General features: G+C 41.7%; 1 protein-coding gene across 4 annotated transcripts in view; it reads right to left on the reverse strand.

The window, feature by feature from the left end:
- Positions 1-2,895: 2,895 nt before the first annotated feature.
- cstf1 (cleavage stimulation factor, 3' pre-RNA, subunit 1) overlaps positions 2,896-21,418 on the reverse strand; it is a 43,142-nt gene continuing 24,619 nt past the window's right edge. For all 4 annotated transcript variants that reach the window (XM_068000652.1, XM_068000655.1, XM_068000653.1 and 1 more), the window contains exons 2-6: positions 17,688-17,886; positions 16,122-16,399; positions 12,606-12,803; positions 10,425-10,815; positions 2,896-3,578 (exon numbers count right to left, since the gene is read on the reverse strand). In XM_068000652.1, the coding sequence (XP_067856753.1) occupies positions 3,319-3,578; positions 10,425-10,815; positions 12,606-12,803; positions 16,122-16,399; positions 17,688-17,856 (1,296 nt within the window). In that variant the 5' untranslated portion in view covers positions 17,857-17,886 and the 3' untranslated portion in view covers positions 2,896-3,318. The remainder of the gene's footprint in view (positions 3,579-10,424; positions 10,816-12,605; positions 12,804-16,121; positions 16,400-17,687; positions 17,887-21,418) is intronic.

Genomic DNA, 21,418 nt, shown 5'->3' on the forward strand with positions numbered 1-21,418 from the left:
ATCTATTCACCTTACCCCTGCTGTGCGGAGTAATAAGGAGGGCATTCTAACATTACATGTGTGAATGGTAAGTGGTGTTGGAAGGTGCTAAAGTTTCCCTCCCCCCTCCAATTGTCTCAAACTGATATGGATAAGTTTTAATGGCTAACCTGTTTCTGGTCAGATTTCATCAAAATTCCTTACCGCCCTCTTGTTCCAGCAGCTCCAGCTTTTTTTCTCTCATTTAAAGAATAAGATGCTGGACCTTTAGGAGTTAATCCTTAGAATCCTGAATCTGACGATATCAAAAATATATTGTAATTTAAACCAAAAATCCCTTCTAGGACAAATAGCAAAAAAAATCCAGAAATGTGACTATTTTCGGTCATGTTCGTTGAGGGAACGTTGGCCAGGACACCAGAGAAACTCTATTTTTCTTCACATAGTCCCATGGGATCTTTTATGTTGACCTGAACAAGCAGATAGCACCTCCGTTTAATGCTTCACCTGAAAAATAGCACCTACGATAATGCAGCACTCCTTCAGTACCACACTTGTGTCAGCCTAGATTAAGTGCCCGAGTTCTAGAATAGGGCTTGAACCCAGGGCCTTCTGACTGAAGTGACAGTGCTACCAAGTGATCCTGGCAGACACAGTAAGGGTGTGACAATTTGCCACAGCATTCCTGGGTGAGAGAGGGGAAAGGGAAAAAAAAAGGAAAAGTAAGCTGGAGTTCTCACCTCCTGATTAGTATCTAATAACCCCTGCTGGAAAGTATGTGTGTGGATTTGAGGGGAGGAAAGGAACAGACTTTGCTATGCTCCATTTGGTTGACTAACGCACATTATCTAGGCTTACTTGTGATGAACAGACTACGAATAACCTGTAGATTCATAGCATGAGTCAGCTGAGAGCAGGGAAGAAAACTGAGGGGGTGAGGGGGAAGAGAACTACATGAATCACAGTTTAAAGTTTTATTCATTATTGCTATTAAACTGCCAACAAAAATAACCAGTGATAATTACTTTTGTCTGATGGGTTACAATACAAAGAAAAATGGATAAGCTTCATAGTGACCTTGCATATTAGAAATGTAAGAATTTATTACTTAATATGAAAACAGCATCCATTTTCTAGACTGCCAGATGCCATTGTGATTTAAGACATCTCAAAACTGTAGCTGTGGACAAGAACAGCCAATGAAGTGCAGAGATTGCAAATGAATACTGATTGAATAAGCAACATTGGTCATTAGCTAAAAATGAGTCAACAGTCACCCTAAAGTTATTCATATTCACAGTAACTATTCTTCTCAAGTTAAAGGTGTAATGCCATAATGTACGAATGCAATTTTCCCTCACCAATTTTCTCCCCAGCTTTGCTGAAGGCAGGGTCACAATGTAGTGCAGTTCTATATATGTTGATCTCTCTCCAATACCTTCTCCGTTATTCAATAGCAAGGCTTCACAATGAGTGTAACAAGTGTATTTAACTGCTTTAATTGGAGGAGGGAGGGGTATATATCACAATGGGCACTACCCTGTTCTTACAATCAGGATCTTTCCAGTAGTGGCCACTAAATAGAAATCAGGAGTGAAAACCCTGGCCTTTGATCCCCTTCCTTGTGGGATCCTAAGGCCCAGCGCTCCTACCACTGCACTAGCTGAGATTCCACACCGTTCACCTGACGAAGGAGGAAGCCTCCGAAAGCTTGTGGAATTTAAAATAAATTTGTTGGACTATAACTTGGTGTTGTAAAATTGTTTACAACTAGCTGAGATTAGCTAACTCGGCTCAGATCAGGAAATCAATAGCGCCTCTACTGCACCAGTGTGAATTTTTCCATTTGCCACACTAGCCACCTTGTAGCCACTTGGGAGTGAGACTGTCAATTTTGTGCAGAATTAGAGGCAGCTTTGTGCTGTGGGCCCGTGCCAATCAGGAGCTGTAGAGGCTGCCCAAATTAATTTCACTTAGGGTGCTAGCAGCCAGCAAACAGAGGACACTTACACCCAATCAGTTTGGAACTACTAAAACAAATTAAGAGCTCCATGCTCTCATGTAAATTTTAAGCTATCTAGCATGCCATCTTTTCAAGAGCTTTCATACTACACAATTGTTTTGACAAGGGGAAATGTAATCATGGAATCACAATAGCTCACAACTCTCATACTGGGATAGGAAATCATAGGCCAGCTACAGTGTTGTAACTAGGATTTCATTAATGTGCAACTGTGGTGATGTGAAATTTCATACTACATCCACTCAAACTGACAAACACCTAGTTGTCCAACTATTGCCTGTGTCCTTCCAAACTTGAGTTGTGTCTGGAGAAAGCAATTTGAACTTTACAGCGCTATCGTGAAGTACTAGTGGTAATAATGTGAGGTGATGAATTAAGATCACGCAAGAAGCAGATTGACACAGCATTAAAATATCTTTTACTTTGGTTCCCCCAATTGCTCACCGGGTAAAGGCAGTGTATAGTGAGCCACACAGAAGGTCCCAGATTTGATTCCTAGTTTCTGCTTGGATGATCTGTCAGGATGGCAGGAAATGTGGACATTGGATGAGAGCAGGATTTACTTCTGCTGTGATGCCCTTCCTTGAGTGAATGGTCTGCCAACATTCACCCTATGGCTTACACATGAAGAGCAGACACCATAGCGAGATGCGGTTGGATTCTTATTCCAAAAAGATTAATCACACAATTTTATGTCAATTTCATAAGTATCTCAAGGAATCTTTGAAAGCAGAAGTACACGCAAAGAAGTTCAGTTTCAGTAAAAGAAAAGCCTGAAAGGATTCGGAGGGTTATATTAGTGATCTTTTGCAACACTAACTGTAAGCGGTCATTTGAAAGTCCCATAACCTTCTGATGTTGCACCTTCTAAATGATGAAGGCGACGGTTTGACTTCTGAGGCTGAAATGGCTTTATTGCTCCTATGACTTTACAAAGCTGAGATAATTTTTTTGACTTTGAATTGGGGGAAGATGTATGAAAACACAAATCAAACTTGTAATTTCCCATCTTGCAAAATGTTCATATCTAAAGAATAAAAGGTGAACAAAATCAACTTGGGTTACAAACAATCCACAGATGTGTGGAGGCCAACCAGCTTGGCATCTTCATTCAAACTGGGTAACATTTTAGCAATTGGCACACTAGTACTTTGGAATGAATTCTGTTACCTCAGGCCAAAGTTTGGAACATGGCAAAGAGGGAGTGTACAAGCAAGTTGAAAGAACTTCAGTTCCTACAATGCTTCCCAACTCCTTCTCAGTGTACTGTAACTAGGATGTGTTTCCCCCACCTCCTCGTGCTTTAGCTGCACGTTTCAATCAGTGCTGGATCTTCTGTACCAGAACCTGGCCCTGAAGTCATCGCTGCAGGTCATGAAACCAGGATTAGTAGGGGAGTGCACTATGCAGCGAACAATATTGTTGTGTCCTAGAGACAGGAGGTTCTTGCGCTCAGCTGTACGCGAGTCCCAGCAGCAAAGGCTTATCGTTCTTTCATCGGGGAGTAGCACATAATCTTCAGTGTGGTTGAAGACAGCCTGGGTGCGATGTGTTTGTCTGCCACTCAATCCTGCTCCTAAATGGAGGAAAAATACAACAAATGATGAGACTTCTGTCAATATTTCTTGCTCTTTTATTTTTGTCTAGTTGCATTAGCTATAACTGGCTGACACAATGCAGTAAAACATATTTCTTTTCATTTTTGAAACCCAATTTCTAATCAAACTCAGATTTTTTCCTCCCTAAATTACATGCAATTAGTAATTTAAGATAGCAAAGGAGATTTTGGTCGGAAAAAACTCAATATATTCATTACAAAGAAGAGGTGGTGCAGTCAGAAAATGCACTGCCCATGTGGAACTGAGCCATTGAGAGCAGAAAGGTTCTAAATTTAATCCCAGACCTGTGCTGAATTAGTTGCAGCAGCTGTAGGGGCACTGTAATTGACCATTATTCCAGAATGGGCCTTGTTCTTTGACCTGTGCCAAGTGATTCAAGACTACCTCAGCAGGTTGTGCCCAAACAAAAGGCCCACATAGAAAGGACTGTGATTCCCATATCAATATTAAATAGATAGTCAATCTTTGACAATGGCAAAGAAATCAGTGATTGAAAGTGATGGTTTTGGCCATTTAGATAACAACAACTTAACACTACACCTTGTGAAGCAGACTGCAGCCAGCCTGTCTGGTCTAAGCATGTGGCTTTTCCTTTGGGAAATATCCCGTGACTCTGCATTTTAACCCTTTACATGGTGTTCTAGCCTCAAAAAATTTCAAGCAAAAATTCAGCACAGACAAAAAGTACATTTTATTAAAACAAGAGCTATATATGCGAGTTCTTCCTTTCTTTTCTTTCCCCAATAATTTTTTTTTACCTTTGGCTTCCCCAGTGGCTCATTGTAGAACTGACACAAGGGAGATTGCAAGTTGAATTCCTAGTCTGTGATGAGTTATCTAATCTCAGCTGGAGTAAAGGTAGGTGTTACAATTGGGATCAGTGAGGGGAAAGTTTTCCATGGTCCCATTCCTGACTGCTATCCAGGGACTTCTGCTGATCTACTATTGTGAACCTTAACTGTGATTTCTCCTGCCCTCTCCAACAGTCTAATAGACTGCCAACGCTCACTGTCTAGACTGACACATGAAGAATGGCTAGTTGGGTAATTGCAGGGATGCAGTAACAGGGCCACATGCGACCCCTAGGTCCTGGTAATCTAGTGCGTGAAGCCCAGGCAACTCAGTCCAATTTGTGCTTGTATTTATTGTATTGTCCTGTTTGAATTTTATGAGCCTGGAGATTTGGAAACGGCTGTTTTTAGGACTTTTGTTTCATTAATGGATAAATCCTAAGTCACAATACCAGTATCAGCAACTTATTTCAAGTGAGAACATGGGTTTAAACTTCATATGTGTCCCCCCAAGGCTCCATGGTACAAATCTATGTGGCCTACCAGGACAAAAGCTTGGACACCCCTAGGCTAAGGTATTGGAGGGACGCCAGTGCCTAGGGAACTATAACCCAACATGAACGAGCACCTTCAGGAGAGAATGGTGGAAAACGGGACACAAAAATAAACTTTTTAATCTTTTGGTTAATTCTGAAAATCACACATCTTTTAAAATTATCAAAATACTTGGGTTTTTTTGCAAATACATTAACAAAGGATATCAAAAGACAGGCTTAAGATTAAGAGTGCTGGGTTGAGGGGTGAGATGGTAGAAAAGCATTTGAAAAAATTCTAATATGATATTAACAATTCTAATCCAATATGACTGGGTGATTACAAAGTAAATCTGGTCTCACAGCATAACTTTGGCTCAGCGTGTTTCTCCGGTGTGTAGCTACACACAACAGGAAGGGTACCAGGCTCCATTCTAATCTGCGCTGAGTTAGTTGATCTCAGCTAATCTAACCCAAGTGGCGGAGTTAAATTAGCTGAGATTCAACTACCAGTAAGGAGCGTCAATTGACCTCAATGCTCTGGATTAGGGAGGGAGAAATCAGCTGGTGAACTTGACTTCCCATCCAGCAAGCCCTGTTCAAAGTGAATGTGGGTGGACATTGGCTGAGAACACAATCAAACTTGGCTGTGATGCCCTATGTCACAGTTAAATAGCCTGCCAACACTCAGTGCCAAGGCTTCCAGATGAAGAACAGCCATTTAGGCAAGATACCAGAGAGTGACTAGTGTCTATAAGTGTAGCCCAGCAAACAGTCAACTCCTTCAGGAAAGGAGAAAGCAGAGGATGGAAATAAACACAAGGCAGCAGATGAATGCTCATTTGTAAACCTTTTGAGGCTCAGCTTCAGAAAGCAGCATACAGTATTAAGTAAGTGAGAGCAATTGTTTTTTGAATCAAACAAAACTCGGACAGTTAAACATTAAAAATTTTTTATTTATGCTTAATTTGGATTACAAATGTCTTGCCCTTTTACCATACTATACATGGTCGAGAACTTTACCTGTTGTGGGCCCCATTTCCAAATTACATTCCAAAGGTCTCTGAATGCAACAGATGGAAGAAGCGGAACTCAATTTTTGTATCACAACATACAGCTTTAAGGTGTGACCGTTTGAAACTAGGTGTTAGGAGCGAGAGGAAGCCGGTGGGCAGGTTGGTTTATAGACTGTTTCGAAAGCCACCTTATTTTAGACAGGGCAGAAGGTTTAAATTCAAAGGAAGTGAAAACTGCCCAGATGTAAGATAAGTTCTATGCAACTGTGAGCAGCTCACAATTTGCAAGTATTACTTCATTTTGAAAAAAGCCAGTAGAAGTAGTGCTATTGTTACACACTATGACAGTTTAAATTTTTTTTGCATCAGAGCTTATCACATTTTATACATTTTACATCTAATTTCAGAAATCCCCAAAATATCAGTGGTCCAACAGAGTTTTCTCATTATTTGAAAGCCCAGTATCATTTTAAGTGTGGAATTATATAAGCACAAGGCCATTGGCATCAGTTTTGAAGGAAAAGTAGAGAGAATTGGATAATGTTATCCTGAAAACACCCTTAAATTCCAGAATCCCATGTAATAAAAATGGAATTTGACTTATTCAGTCACTCTAAACCAGTAAAATGGAAGAACTTGCATTTATATAGTGCCTTTCATGACCTCAGGATGTCCCAAAGGGCTTTACAGCCAATGGAGTGCTTCTGAAGTGTAGTCACTGCCGTAATACAGCAAAATGCAGCAGCCAATTTGTGCACAGCAAGGTCCTGCAAACAGCAATGAGATACGTGACCAGATAATCTGTTTTGGTGATGTTGGTTGAGGGATGAAAATTGGCCACGACACCAGGGAGAACTCCCCTGCTCTGCTTCAAAGAGTGCCAAGGGATCTCTTAAGTCGACGTGAGAGAGCAGACAGGCCTTGGTTTAACATCTCATCTGAAAGACAGCACATCCGACAATGCAGCACTCTCTCAGTACTGCACTGAAATGACAGCCTGGATTATGTGCTCAAGTTTCAGGAGTGGGGCTTGAACCTGCAACCCTCCGATTCAGAGGTGAGAATGTGACCAGTAGCCCTGACTTGCATATCATACCTAAAATTTTACATGGGGTTTTGTTCCACTTGCTGAGGATTAGCTTTACTTTTGCAAGACTGCTCCAATATGTAGTGAATAAGCCTCAATTTACACATCATACCCACAGTCTACTGCTGCAGTAGGAAGCCTCTGATACTCTAGAATGCTGCAATGAGCAGGGTGTTGCTTATTCACATAGACGTCATCAGCAAGTGACTGCAATGTGTGCACGTGGTTGTGTGTATGAAGCAGAGGGGAAGGGAAGAACTTGTGATGCAAAATGAAACAGGGGCAAACAGCACTAAAATACTTGCAATTTGCTTGCTATACAATGACTGCACATGGCTTTGAAGCCCAAACATCTTCAAAGGGCTCAAAGACAACATAAACAACGTCCAACATAGACATAACTGATTGACCTTCCTACACTTCAGCTCATCCAAAACTGTACTATCCATATCTTATCCCACACCAAATGACATCATCAGTCACATCTGTCCTTGCTGACCTACATTGGTTCAGATCCCCAATGATTCAAATTTAAAATTCTTACCTTTATGTTTAAATTGCTCCATGACCTTGTTCCTCCCCCTCTCGGTAATCTATCCCAGTCCTACAACCCTCTGAATTCCCTGTTCCTTTTGACTCCAGTATCTATGCATCCCTCTGTCCCTTTGCCTCACCGTTGGCAGCTGTGCCATCAGCTGTCAAAGTCCCACTTGCCGGAATTCCCTGCCTAAACTCCACTGCCATACCACTTCCCTCTCCTCCTTTAAGACCCTCCTTAAAACCCACCTCTTTGACAAACCTTCCGTCTCCCCTTCTTATATCTCCTTTTTTGGCTCGATGTCGGTTTTCCTTACTTCTCTGTGAAGCACCTTGGGAGGTTTCATCTATGTTAAAGGCACTATATAAATGCAAGTTGTTGTGGTGACTAATGGCATTTGGCCAGATTATAAACTAAAAGTATATTGCAGTATCTCACAGACTTGGGTTTACTCCCTCCTCCCCTCCCTTGAGGTATAAGGGGATCATCTACAGCTCATTAATTTGTTTTCGTGCATTCTCTTTGCAATTACACCTCTGGACTAATTTCCCCTTTTTTTTGTTAAACTCAGGCTTCCTTCCCTTTTGCCCTTCCCCTTTTCTCATCATTTTCTTCCCCTTTTTTCTGCTTTCTCACCAATTTTTCTGATCATTTTTATAAATTCTATGCATTCCCACAGTCATCCCTCGGACTGCCTTTTACACCTTAATCCAGACATTCCAGAATTTCTCGGAAAGATATCAGCTACATAATGACCTGAATTGCAGCAGTGCACAGATAGGCTGCCTCAAACTCCTAGCACCTGCCAGTTTTGAGTGCGAGGAAATCAAAACATTCAGTAAGAACATCACCAAAAGGCTCTAGCCATTGATGTCTACCATGACAGCCACCATTAGCAAAATAAATCTAAAATGGAATAAAGCTACCCCCACCAACTGCACAGTATATATTTAAACAGAAAATACATGGGAATGATTTCAAGGCAGTACACCTTTACGGGAGCTACCTGTACAGCTTCCCCAGCAGCAACTACCAATAGCGAACTTTAGTTATCTGCTGTCAATCCAGATCTGTGCAAGATTGCTGATCAGTACAGCAAAGTAAAGATTGAATACAAAGAAGCTAAGATATTACCTACATATGCTCCACTAACAAAAAGGTTTATGCTCACCGGTCACTAAATTCAAACCTTACATTGGCGACAATTTTCTACCTTCTTCACCTGAAGCTGAGGACTCATTTTGGGATAGGATTCCAAGGACATTGGCATGCCTCTAGTACCTCCCCATCATTCATATCCGATCCCTGATAGACTTTTCAATTGTCAGGGGCATCACAGTTGAGCAAAATCCTGTCCTCAGGTAACACTGACACATGTAGAACTTCCAGAAGTGGAGACTGGATGGTGATCGGGGTAGAAACAGTGGCTGGCTTTTCTCCTTCTTAACTCTGGGGTGCACAGGCTAATGCTAATAGCTTGATCTCTCTCTGCCTAAGATCAGAGAATAGCAAAAGACGGGGACAGGGGTTGAAACTAGGACCTTCCTGGTCTGTATGCCTCACAGGCTGTATATAAAGTTTAAATAAATGCTCTCATTAATTTGCTAATGCTAAACGATCTTGGCGCTCTGATTTAGGGTTTACCCACAAATGAGAGGGCAGCACTAAAAGCAACCTTTCCCAAACCTAAATATAAGGATAAATAGAACTGAGTTAGTTGGGCTTCATGGACTGGATTGCCTGGGCTGACAGGCTGCACGTGCCCCACTGGCTGTAATTTGCAATCCCTGATGTATAAAGATCACTACAAACTAGACATCTATTAGTGTAAACGATAATCAGAAGTTTGACTTTGAAAATACACAAAATGTTAATTGCTTATGTGATGCTCAAAGACTGTTGTGCAAACAATCCAACAGCCCCCACACGAAACAATGCGAGCTCACCCACATTATGAAAGTGAAAACAGAAAAACAGAATCCAATATTTTCCTTTCTTCCTCTTAGTTTAATTTGACAGAATTAAATAAAAACGGTTTCACTTTGTCCTATGGTCCTGGAGCAAATTGTGTCATGTACAGTTTAGCATTACAGACACCACACCAATGAAATGAAAGAAGCATAAAAGCACCAAGTCCTTGAATTGCAATATTTGGGAAAAGTCCCTACACAAGCTTTAAACAGGACACAAACAATTTCCTTAAAACTCAATTCTGAAAGAAACTAAAAGAAAATTACTTACGAACTTTGATTATGCACAAATAGTTCTCAACTTTTCAGGTAGCTACATATGCAGTATGTGTACCTTTTGAAAAAGAACCATTGACAAACCGGTCAAGTTTGGTATGCAGAGATAAAATTATCTTCAGCAGAAACCTATCAACCATTATGCATTTTAGTTACTGAGTGTTACATTCAGTGTATGCAAAGACCTCTCAGATACCAAGTCCACAAGGATGTTCCAGGGTCTTGGTTTGGTTTCTAGACCGTTATTACTATCTCTCCCTCTCCTTCCATCATCATTCTCTTGAACTCAAGTTGGTATTACTTATTCCCAATTTACTTTGTCTTCTCTTTTACTCTTTTCAACCTTGGTGAAGTGCTGCAATATGGGGCTTGCCTTTTATCTGAGTTTCTCAATAAAAGTATATTAAAAAAAAACTAGCATACATAAACCCAGTCACATCCATCAGCCTGCTGGAAAAGAAACTTAACAGATGGGAAAAAGGAAACCTCACGTCTTCAATGACATTATCACGTGTTCAGGGTGAGTGATCCGTTTACCCTGTCCATAGCTAAAATTTCAGTTCACAATCAGATTTCAGTTAGCTTTCCTTACCTGTGTATTTGACCATTGTGCGCCCAGTTGATATTTCCCACAGTTTCACGATAGAATCCTTTCCACTTGACAAAACATACTTTGAATTTCTCGAGAACATAATGGAGCACACCTCCGCGCCGTCATGTGCCTTTTCGTAGGTCGTGATGCAGCGGTTCGATATGCCGTCCCATAGTTTGATGTTGCCATCTTTGCTGCACGTGACGTACATGTTGGCACTGGGGTTGTAGCTCACGGCACAAACGGCATCTGTGTGCTGATCGCGAGGATTGCTCGACACAAAGCACTGGAAGGTGTTGACATCATACAATCGCAAAGTGGGGTGTTGCGTTCCCACGAGAATGTAGTCTCCAGAGGGGTGAAAGGAGATGGAGCGCAGCATTTCTGCTTCCTGAAAAAAAAATAAAAAGGTGAGCTGCAGAGATCAATGGCAAATAATTTCTCCCCTTCTTTCTTGCAGGCGACCGTAAGGGAAAAGTCAACCAGGCTGCCTCCTCCTAATCACTATCCCGTGACTCAGTTGTAATGTTTATTAGCCCAGTGAGGCACATACATGGAGAATGGCCATTTGGGCAAAGTATTGGAATGCTGCCAGCATCCATGGAACTGAACTTCAGCAAAATTCAGTGCTTTGGGGAGAGGAAGGAGATAACTGGGGGAACAAAATTGGACTGGCAGAACATGGAAATGTCCATAGGACCACCACCATTACAATTATGTGTAAAAAAAGGAACTTGCATTTATATAGTGTCTTATCATGTTCTGAGGACATTCCAAAGAGCTTTAAAAGCATGGATTACATTTGAAGTGCAGTCATTGTTGGCAGATAGCCAAACATAACAGCCATTTTAGGCACAGCAAGATCCCACAAACAGAAAATGAATGAACGACTAGATAATCTGTTTTTAGAGGTGTAGGTTAAGGGAGGAAAATTGGCCAGGAACCTGGGAAACTCCCCATGCTATGGGACGTTTTACATAGAATCATTGAAAATTACGGCACAGAAGGAGACCATTCAGCCCTTCATGTCTGTGCCAGCCGAAAAAGAGCTATCCAGCTTAATCCCACTTTCCAGCACTTGGTCCGTAGCCCTGTAGGTTACTGCACTTCAAGTGCACATCCAAGTACTTTTTAAATGAGTTGAGGGTTTCTGCCTCTACCACCCTTTCAGGCAGTGAGTTCCAGACCTCCACCATCCTCTGGGTCAAAAAATCCTCCTCAGCTCCTCTCTAATCCTTCTACCAATTACTTTAAATCTATGCCCCCTGGTCACTGACCCCTCTGCTAAGGGAGATAGAGTGGATGGGGAGGACCTATCTAGTCCCATAATTTTACATACCTCTATTAAATCTCCCCTCAGCCTCCTCAAAGAAAACAACCCCAGCCTATCCAATCTTTTCTCATAGCTAAAATTTTCCAGCCCTGGCAACACCCTCGTAAATCTCCTCTGTACCCTCTCTAGTGCAATCACATCTTTCCTGTAATGTGGTAACCAGAACTGTACGCTGTACTCAAGCTGTGGCCTGACCAATGTTTTATACAGTTCTAGCATAACCTCCCTGCTCTTATATTCTATGCCTCGGCTAATAACGGAAAGTATCGAGTATGCCTTTTTAACCACCTTATCTGCCTGTCCTGCTACCTTCAGGGATCTGTAGTCATGCACTCCAAGGTCCCTTTGTTCTTCTACACCTCTCAGTATCCTCCCATTTATTGTGTATTCCCTTGCCTTGTTTGCTCTCCCCAAATGCATTACCTCACACTTCTCTGGATTGAATTCCATTTGCCACTTTTCTGCCCACCTGACCAGTGCACTGATATCTTCCTGCAGTCTACAGCTTTCCTCCTCACTATCAACCACACGGTCAATTTTTGTATCATCTGCAAACTTCTTGATCAAGTCCCCCACATTCAAGTCCAAATCATTAATATACACCACAAAAAGCAAGGGACCTAGTATTGAGTCTTGTGGGACCCCACTGGATACATCCATCTAAACAAGCAGATAGGACCTCAGTTTAACGCAAAATGGCACCTCAAACAACACAGCATTTCATCATTACTGCAATGAGGTGGCAACCTAGAATACATGCTCAGATCCACTGTGGGGTTTGAATGCACAACATTCTAACTTTGAGGCAAAAGTGGTATCAAACAAGCCCATAAATTTTGAGCTCTAACCTGAAGATACTTGAAAGCCCTTTTTGCAGAAGGTTTGGAATAGTCAAAGAGTTTCAGTGTGTAGTCCTTTGAACCCGATGCTAGTATCTGTTCTGTAGGATGGAAAGCAAGGCACGTGACCTCATCCACATGATCATACAGCGTGCGAATTACGGGATGGTTCTCCATGTTCTGCTGTGCTGTCTCATTCATCATCACCTGTGTAAGACAATTACTAAAATGCTGTATTACAAACAATTTAACTTTTCTCTTGAAGTCAAGGAGTACACACTAGCACTGTGACTTCACTTGCTGTAGTTCACGTCCATACAGTACAGCTGCAGTAATTTACTATGTGAAGCTGTGTGATCCAGCATCAATGCACAAAACTAGTGGGGCACCCCACACTATAGGCTTACAGCTGCATTGGCAGTAACCTTCAATAACTCACCCAGACTCTGACCAAATCAGTACATGGACTGAGCCAAGAAAAAAAAAGGAAATATATATTCAAACTTGATAAAATATCATACAGCATCATCCTTGGACCAAGGGACTAGGTGGGATAATCCTGAATAGTGAATAAATCGATCAGATTTTGCGAAAATGAATTACTGTTGTACATGACAAATTTCTTTTGTGCACACTGGCTTTGGTCAGAGTGCCCCCTTGATGCCTATAAAGTGCATTACACAAAGCTTCACAATACAATACCATTTCCAAAGAGGTAGAGTAACTTTAAATATCTCTGCTTCTAAATGATCTTTTAGCTTGAAAGATGTAAACATCTATTCCTCAACATAATAACTGTACAAATTGCTTCCAAAATTTCTAATTTGAACTGAAAATACAGAATGCATCAGACCAAAGTCAAAATGTATTTATTCTTTAAATTAAACTACAAATAGGAATAATCTGAAAAAAAATCCCTTTGTGAGTCAGAAAATCGTTCCAAATGTGAAAAATAGGTCAATATTCAGTCATTACACACTCAATTCAACTAGGATCTGAAACAGCTGTCAAATGGACAAAACAATCATACCGTCTGCCTGGACTGGATGTGTCATAGACCTGGCAGTGCACCACTCAATCTAGTGGAACAATTTATCCTACTGATATTACTCCTGTCAGTTTTCTTTCCTCCTCTGTTGAACGTGCTGACTCTTGCTGGTATATGGTGCTAAATAGTGAATGTCAGCTTACTATTTGGCTATGGAAGACTGCACAGCTGATCCTGATTTCACCTGAAATTGACACATGCACTTTCCAAGCATGCTCAGATTTACTGGATAATAAGCAGGTATGGAATGTTGACTAACTTTTCCTATCCCTGGCACAGGGCAACGAGATGAATTGTGGCTTTCACTACTGCTGCCCTGGCTGAGATTAACTAACTCAGCAGAAATCCCTGGACATTGGGTACAGGCCTTGGAGACCTTGGATCTGTATGATTCAGCTATTTAACCTTTACCAACTGGGTTACTGTAGGTGCTTACCTGGGATTCTTAAGAACAACCAGATAGAGGAAACCATCATTCCTTACATCTGGACCGAATGTAAATGCAGGTTATAAAGCAAATTGCTCAGACCCTACTATAACAGCTTAATTGATATAATGAAAAGACATCACCTGACACCACTGAGGTGCAAATGCATGGTTCTAAATTAAGGACTGATCAAAAATAAAGTAAAAGATCCCGTCACCCAATGGCTTGGTGCATAAAGGTACAGTACTGAATATTGCAGACAGGAAGGTCCCACACTCGAACCATGCTCTGTGCTTAGTTAGCCGGTATCAATATTGCTGCCTCGGGATATGTGTAGAGCCCCAGTACGTCATCACCAAGTGTTGCTACGTGCTGGGTTTCTACCTGTCCAACACAGTGAGAAGGCTGGGTCCCGTCCAGTTGGACCGTTCCCCCACAACCCCAACCTGTTCTGGGTGGAGAAGTTCCTGAGGAGGAACCCCTTCGATCACAAGGCCGTCAGACAGTGGTCAACACGAAACGTTCTCAGAGTCCTGCAAGGAACAGAGAGGGTGGACTCGATTAGTTTCTTCCCCGACCAGATGGTCGATGCCATTTGGCAGAACGTCTCATCGCCGAAACTGACCAACAGGCACCAGGATGTAGCCTGGATGGTGGTGAGAAAGGCCCTCCCAGCACGGTCGTTCCCACACGCACGGAATCTCAGTGCCACCATGAGCTACCCTTGAGGCTGTGGCGGGAAGGAGACCGTCATCCACTTCCTGATGGGCTGCCCCTTTGCGCAGAGGGTGTGGAGAGAGATGCGTTGGTATCTGTCCCGGTTCATCCCAAACAGTTCGGTAACACAGGATGCTGTGCTTTACGGGCTGTTCCCCGGGAAGTACACCAAGACAGATATCACCTGCGGCTGGAAGACCATCAACTGGGTGAAGGAGGCCCTTTGGTCCGCCCAAAACATGCTGGTCTTCCAGCTGAAGGAGCTGTCCACGACCGAGTGGTGCCAACTGGCACATTCCAAGGTGCAGGAGTATGTGCTGCGGGATGCACTGAAGCGAGGTGCGACCTATACAAAGGCTTTATGGGAAGAGGCCACCGTTTAGAGCCCTCCCGCCATTGTATACCGAGGGGCTGGAATCAGGGAAAACCCCCCTCGGTAAAATGATAAATGAATGTAGTGAAATGTACTCTTTCGGTAACCAGTAACGACTGTAATGCAATGAGGCACCCTAGGGTGCCACGAACTGTGTTTATAATGTATGGTGTGTAACTATTGATTGTACCAGGACTGTTGATTTGTACTGTATGTACCATTGCAAATTGTATGACCTGTATTCTATTGTTTGAAGCATGACTTGAATTGCATTTACAAATTTTATGAATAAAGTTTATTTTGAAATATTAAAAAAAAAGTATCAACCAGGGCAGTAATTGGGGCCTTACAGTGGGAGAAATAAAAGAGTTCCCACTCCTGATATCTATCCAAGAGCCCCGCTGGAAAGTGCATATTGTTTTTTTTACATTTTTTCTTTGGATGTGGGCGATGCTAGCAAGGCAACATTTATTTCCCCGAGGGCATTAGTGCAGGCCAGACCAAGTAGGGGTGGTAGGTTCCCTTCTTTGAAGGACACTAGTAAACCAGTTGGGTTTTTAACGATAATCCAGCAGTTTTCATGGTAATTTTTTCTGCTGCCAGCTCACAAATTACCAGATATATTGAACTGAATTTCACAACTTGCCTTGGTGGGATTTGAACTCACAACCTCTGGGTGGCTAGTCCAGTACATTAGGATCACACTACCAAACCCCATATGTATGGCTATGTGGAGAGGACAGGATCGGGCTTTGCTCCAATACCTCTATAACCAAAGAAACTGCTAGCAGGCTAGGCTTATGCGTGAAGAATGGATGCTTGGGTGAGCTACCAGAGGTCTATCAATACCCATAGAACTGTACCCCAGCAAGAGTCAACAATGTCAGAAGAAAAATAGGTCATACTTCATAATTGTATTTGACCTCTTGTTAAAAAGAGGTGTTCACTTTACTCCTGTACCTCTATAGGCATGGCACTCTTTGCCAGCATCCTCTCGGTGTCCAGAATCTTGATGGATGCATCAGCAGAACCTGTAGCAATCAGCTGTCCGTCTCGGCTATATGTGGCAACTCGGCACGGCCCTTTGTGCGATGTCACGTAGCATGTCTCATACTCAGCGGCCTCTGGAGACATAGTCTGAACATCAGCATCAAATTCCATGTCAATACCTGTGCCAGGGGCCACAGTGTCTGACCGCCCGATAGCATACTGAACAGTGTTGTCGTCATTTTCCATTCCTGAGAGTAACAACCATATTGGAATACAAGAATCAATGAGCATTTAATCAAACCAGGCTTATTCCATGACTAAAACAAACTAAAATTAGCAGCCTGAAATCACAGCGTCAACAGGCATTTCCAGCATCACATGGGCAGACAACTTGAAAATTTCTGAACCCTCATAAAAGATCCAGTCTTTTACCCTTTCCTCCCCCATCTCTAGCTCTTCTACAGAGAGACTGACTACATACCATTTATTGACAATGATATATATCTTGCACTAGTGTAAGTGTCACTTCATGTTTCAAAAGTATAAAAAACCTGTACTGAATTGGTACCTATGTATGGGATTTTACAGTAATTAGCTAAAAGGAGAGTGGCCATCTTTAACCATTTCAAATGTGGCAAAAATTGTGTTTGTGGCTATCCCAGTGGCTCAGCAAGTAGCTGAACCATACACACCAGTAAGGTTTCAGATTGATTCCTGGGGGGAGGGTTAATTGGCCAGTGTTTTCTCCCCAGCAATTCCTGCTGGAAGTGCATTTGTGGAAGTGTCAAGTGGGACAGGATCAGGATGGGCTATCATGTCCCCTGTGGTTCAATGGCCTACCAAAACTAACCATCAAGGCTCAAACAGAAAATTGTATTTGTACAGTGCCTAATGCATCACAGTTGGGGTTCAAATTTGAGCAGAAGTGGGAGGGAGAATTGGGGAAAAGCACCGTCAAAGATTTAAGTTTAAGGAGGTTTTTGAAAGTGCAGAGAGGCACATGAGGGAAACTAGGGATGGGCAATAAATGCTGCCCTTGCCAGCGATGCCCATATCCTGAGAATGATCAAAAACAAGTAGTATACCTTCTTCAAATTATTGTACTGTAACCTTGAATAGATTACCACAGTGTGTTCATTTCAAACTCTATTCTTTAATCAACTAACAAAACTAGCTCTGAAACATGACAAGCATAGCACGTTACTAAACAGCAGCTTCATGGTCACAGGTGTGCATCCGTAGAGAAATGAAGCCTTCAACATCTAAGAATAAAATTGGCCAAAGATTCCAGCTCCTGATTATCCAGTGTCTCCACTTGAAAGTAGGTGTGTGTGGACATTAGGCAAAGACAGGATCAGGATCAACCAAAATGCCCTCTGTGATTGAATAGCCTAGGTTTAGATGGGAGGATAGTTATATGGGCAAGTCACCTAGCACCTATTTGACCATACCCCAGTGAGCAGTCAACACGAGAGGAGAGCCTGATAAAATACTTTAAATTCAGTTGCAAGAGAGTTATTAATACAAGATACTTACCGAGCTTGGCAAGATGCAGTAGTTGCTCGGAGGGGGAACATACTGACGGTGGCTTGATTTCATTGATGAGGTTTGATGCAATGTTCATGTACCCATCGTACAGCAGCTGGCCAATAATGAGTCGGTAAAGGTGCTGCCGGTCTTTAAGAGTAACTTTAGGTCGGTACATTTCTTAAGCGATTCTCTTGCGTGTGATTATCTTGGAGGATTAAAAATATATTAAAAATGAGCAGTTGTTTCATAGCAGACAATATGGTTAAACATGATGTGATCATTAAAACAGAATGTGCTTCCATTTCCCAAACCGTAGTTATTTTCTGCTCATTTTAATACGCTCACATGTGCAGTAGGACTTGGGAATTCTAGCTAAGGCTCCCCCTCCCTAGCCCAGAGGCACTGAGCCCGATTGTGGAACCCCCACTGCTACCCCTGCTGAGATCAGGTAACTCATGAAAAAAAATCTAGGACCCTCTATTCTGAAACAATCTCTTAACTCATTGGCAGTACTAGAATTCAGTGGATTTTTAAATTTGTTTAATATTATAATGCAAGCCAACTATTCAATCAGAATATAGTTGTTTTATTGTAATGTTAATCTACATGATTTTTTGAATGGCATGCAATGTCTACAAGTATTCAATATTCTAGAAGTCCAATATTCAACATGTGCTTTCCTCTTTGGTGTTTTGAGTTGCAAACAAAAAAAATCAGTGGAAAATGATCAGCAACTTTAATGTGACAATACTAGATTCTGGCCTCCTGGTGGAGCTCTAACATTTATACAGCTCAAAGCACAGAATAACAATGGATGAAAAGGTTTAGTTCATCCATCCAGGAAGACCCCACTGCACCCCCAGTTCAGTATCCAACTGTTTGTTAAATGATTACAAGGTTTTCACCTTTTTCTAGAAGTGTTGATCACTCTCTATGAAATTCCTGATGTTAGTCCTAAATTTGCTTTTAACTAATTGGAATGTGTGATCCATTGTCTTACTCTTGCAAGTTAGTTTGAAGTAATTTTCTAGATCTACCTTTACCCATATTGTTTACTATCTTTTATAACTCTTTTAAGGTCACCACTCGATCGCCTCCTTTACAGTCCATGTTCCTCCAGTCTTTTCGCATATCGTAGTCCTCTGACACTAGTGATTGGCTTTGTGGATCTTCTCTGAACTTCCTCTAGTGTCTAGCGACCCATTGGTCACTGACAACCACATGAAATATTCCCCCATATATACCCACTTGCCTGTCCAAGTCTGCCAGGAGGTTGGAAGCCATAACTGACTATCAACCAATTTCTGGCCAGACTTCTTAATAGATTTCATTTGTGCTCAACAGAGGATTATTTTAAGATCTCATTCCTATTGATCTTTTCGGTGCCATTCCATTTTATTTAAATTATTTTCCCACTTTTTAAAAATCTGGCATTTATTTATTCCTGTGCCCATGGCAGCCAGCAGTAATATTCCATTATTTTCCATTTCTTTTATGAAGCATTTGATAAGGTCCCACATAAGAGACTGTTAGCTAAAATAGAAGCCCATGGAATCGAGGGAAAAGTACGGAATTGGTTAGGAAGTTGGCTGAGCGAAAGGCGACAGAGAGTAGGGATAATGGGTAGGTACTCACATTGGCAGGATGTGACTAGTGGAGTCCCGCAGGGATCTGTCTTGGGGCCTCAATTATTCACAATATTTATTAACGACTTAGATGAAGGCATAGAAAGTCTCATATCTAAGTTTGCCGATGACACAAAGATTTGTGGCATTGTAAGCAGTGGAGATGAAAACATAAAATTACAAAGCGATATTGATAGATTAGGTGAATGGGCAGAACTGTGGCAAATGGAATTCAATGTCGACAAATGTGAGGTCATCCACTTTGGATCAAAAAAGGACAGAACAGGATACTATCTAAATCGTAAAAAGTTAAAAACAGTGGATGTCCAAAGGGACTTAGGGGCTCAGGTACATAGATCATTGATGTGTCATGAACAGGGGCAGAAAATAATCAAGAAGGCAAATGGAATGTTGGCCTTTATATCTAGAGGACGAGAGTACAAGGGGGCAGAAGTTATGATGCAGCTGTACAAAACCCTGGTTAGACCGCACCAGGAGTACTGTGAGCAGTTCTGGGCACCGCACCTTCGGAAGGACATACTGGCCTTGGAGGGAGTGCAGCGTAGGTTTACTAGAATGATAACCGGACTTCAAGGGTTAAGTTACAAGGAGAGATTACACAAATTGGGGTTGTATTCTCGAGAGTTTCGAAGGTTAAGGGGAACAGATAGGGTGGATAGAGAGAAACTATTTCCGCTGGTTGGGGATTTTAGGGGTAGGGGGCACAGTCTAAAAATTAGAGCCAGACCTTTCAGGAGCGAGATTAGAAAACATTTCTACACACTAAGGGTGGTAGAAGTTTGGAACTCTCTTCCACAAACGGCAATTAATACTAGCTCAATTGCTAATTTTAAATCTGACATAGATAGCTTTTTGGCAACCAAAGGTATTAAGGGATATGGGCCAAAGGCAGGTAGATGGAGTTAGATCACAGATCAGCCATGATCTTATCAAATGGCAGAGCAGGCACGAGGGGCTGAATGGCCTACTCCTGTTCCTATGTTCCTATGTTCAAAAAGATCGATCCAAGACTCCTATTCCTGAAAATATTTATAATTATCTTTTTAAAATACCCAAAGTGCTATAATTTTTTTGTGATATTTTGATCTGAGACAGTGCCATTTATTTTATGAGCACTTGTTACATTACTGGGTTCTTTCTACCTTCTTACACTAACCTATTTCAGCTCTCGTTAGTCACTCTCACAAGCAAGTCCCAACTCCACATATGTTAGTTATGGAGTGTCGACCCCAGCCTTGAGGTCTAGGTAGGCTTTTGGTACGACACCAGGGACAGCAACACAAAAATCATTGTCTGGTCATTATTTTTAGCTACTAGACTTATCCTCTACCTTCGTTGGATTGCTCATCTTCAATGAGTGAATAATGCATTACATCTTCAGACTTGTTTTCAGTTTAAATTAATTTAATAAAGATAAACAAGCAAATAAGTAACAGTTATATAATAGCTTTATATTTACAATTGAAGTCTTTGCCCCTAACTCCATGAGTAGAAAAAATAATGAAAGGATTGCATCTCTCTAAGTACTAAGCTAATTCTTTGCAAATAACTTTTATATTAAGCAGTGTTTTTTTCTTAAATATCATACCACTGCAGAGGCTAATCTAAACTATTTCGAAGTTTCAAAGTGCCTAGTTCCTTCTCCCAGAGATTTTCCAACTGACTCTCAAATTCAAACAGAACAGCTCTTTTCATATCCCAGGACAGTGTTGCTGGGACTTCCTGGATTTTGAATAATTGACCACTCAAATAAAACATGACTATAAACTAAACTCATAGAACACTCATGCTTACTTGTAGAAAACCCATCTAGTGCAGCAAATGCCAATGCAGTTGAAGCATTCAAGAGAATTGTCTCAATTCCTGATTCAGCAGTAAATGGATTCTTAGTAGTAGGTGAGAATGAAAATTAGGATAAGTTCTTGAAAAATGGGTGACAGCTGTTTGTTGCTCATCATATGGGGGATGTTAGCGCTAGAGGCTGAACCAGACTTGGCGTCCTATTTGGCCTGAGATGAGCTTCCGACCACATACCTGCTCCATCACCAAGACCGCCTACTTTCACCTCTGTAACATGGCCCGTTTCCACCC

The sequence above is a fragment of the Heptranchias perlo genome, chromosome 19, assembly GCF_035084215.1.
Source record: "Heptranchias perlo isolate sHepPer1 chromosome 19, sHepPer1.hap1, whole genome shotgun sequence".
NCBI classification, from domain to species: domain Eukaryota; kingdom Metazoa; phylum Chordata; class Chondrichthyes; order Hexanchiformes; family Hexanchidae; genus Heptranchias; species Heptranchias perlo.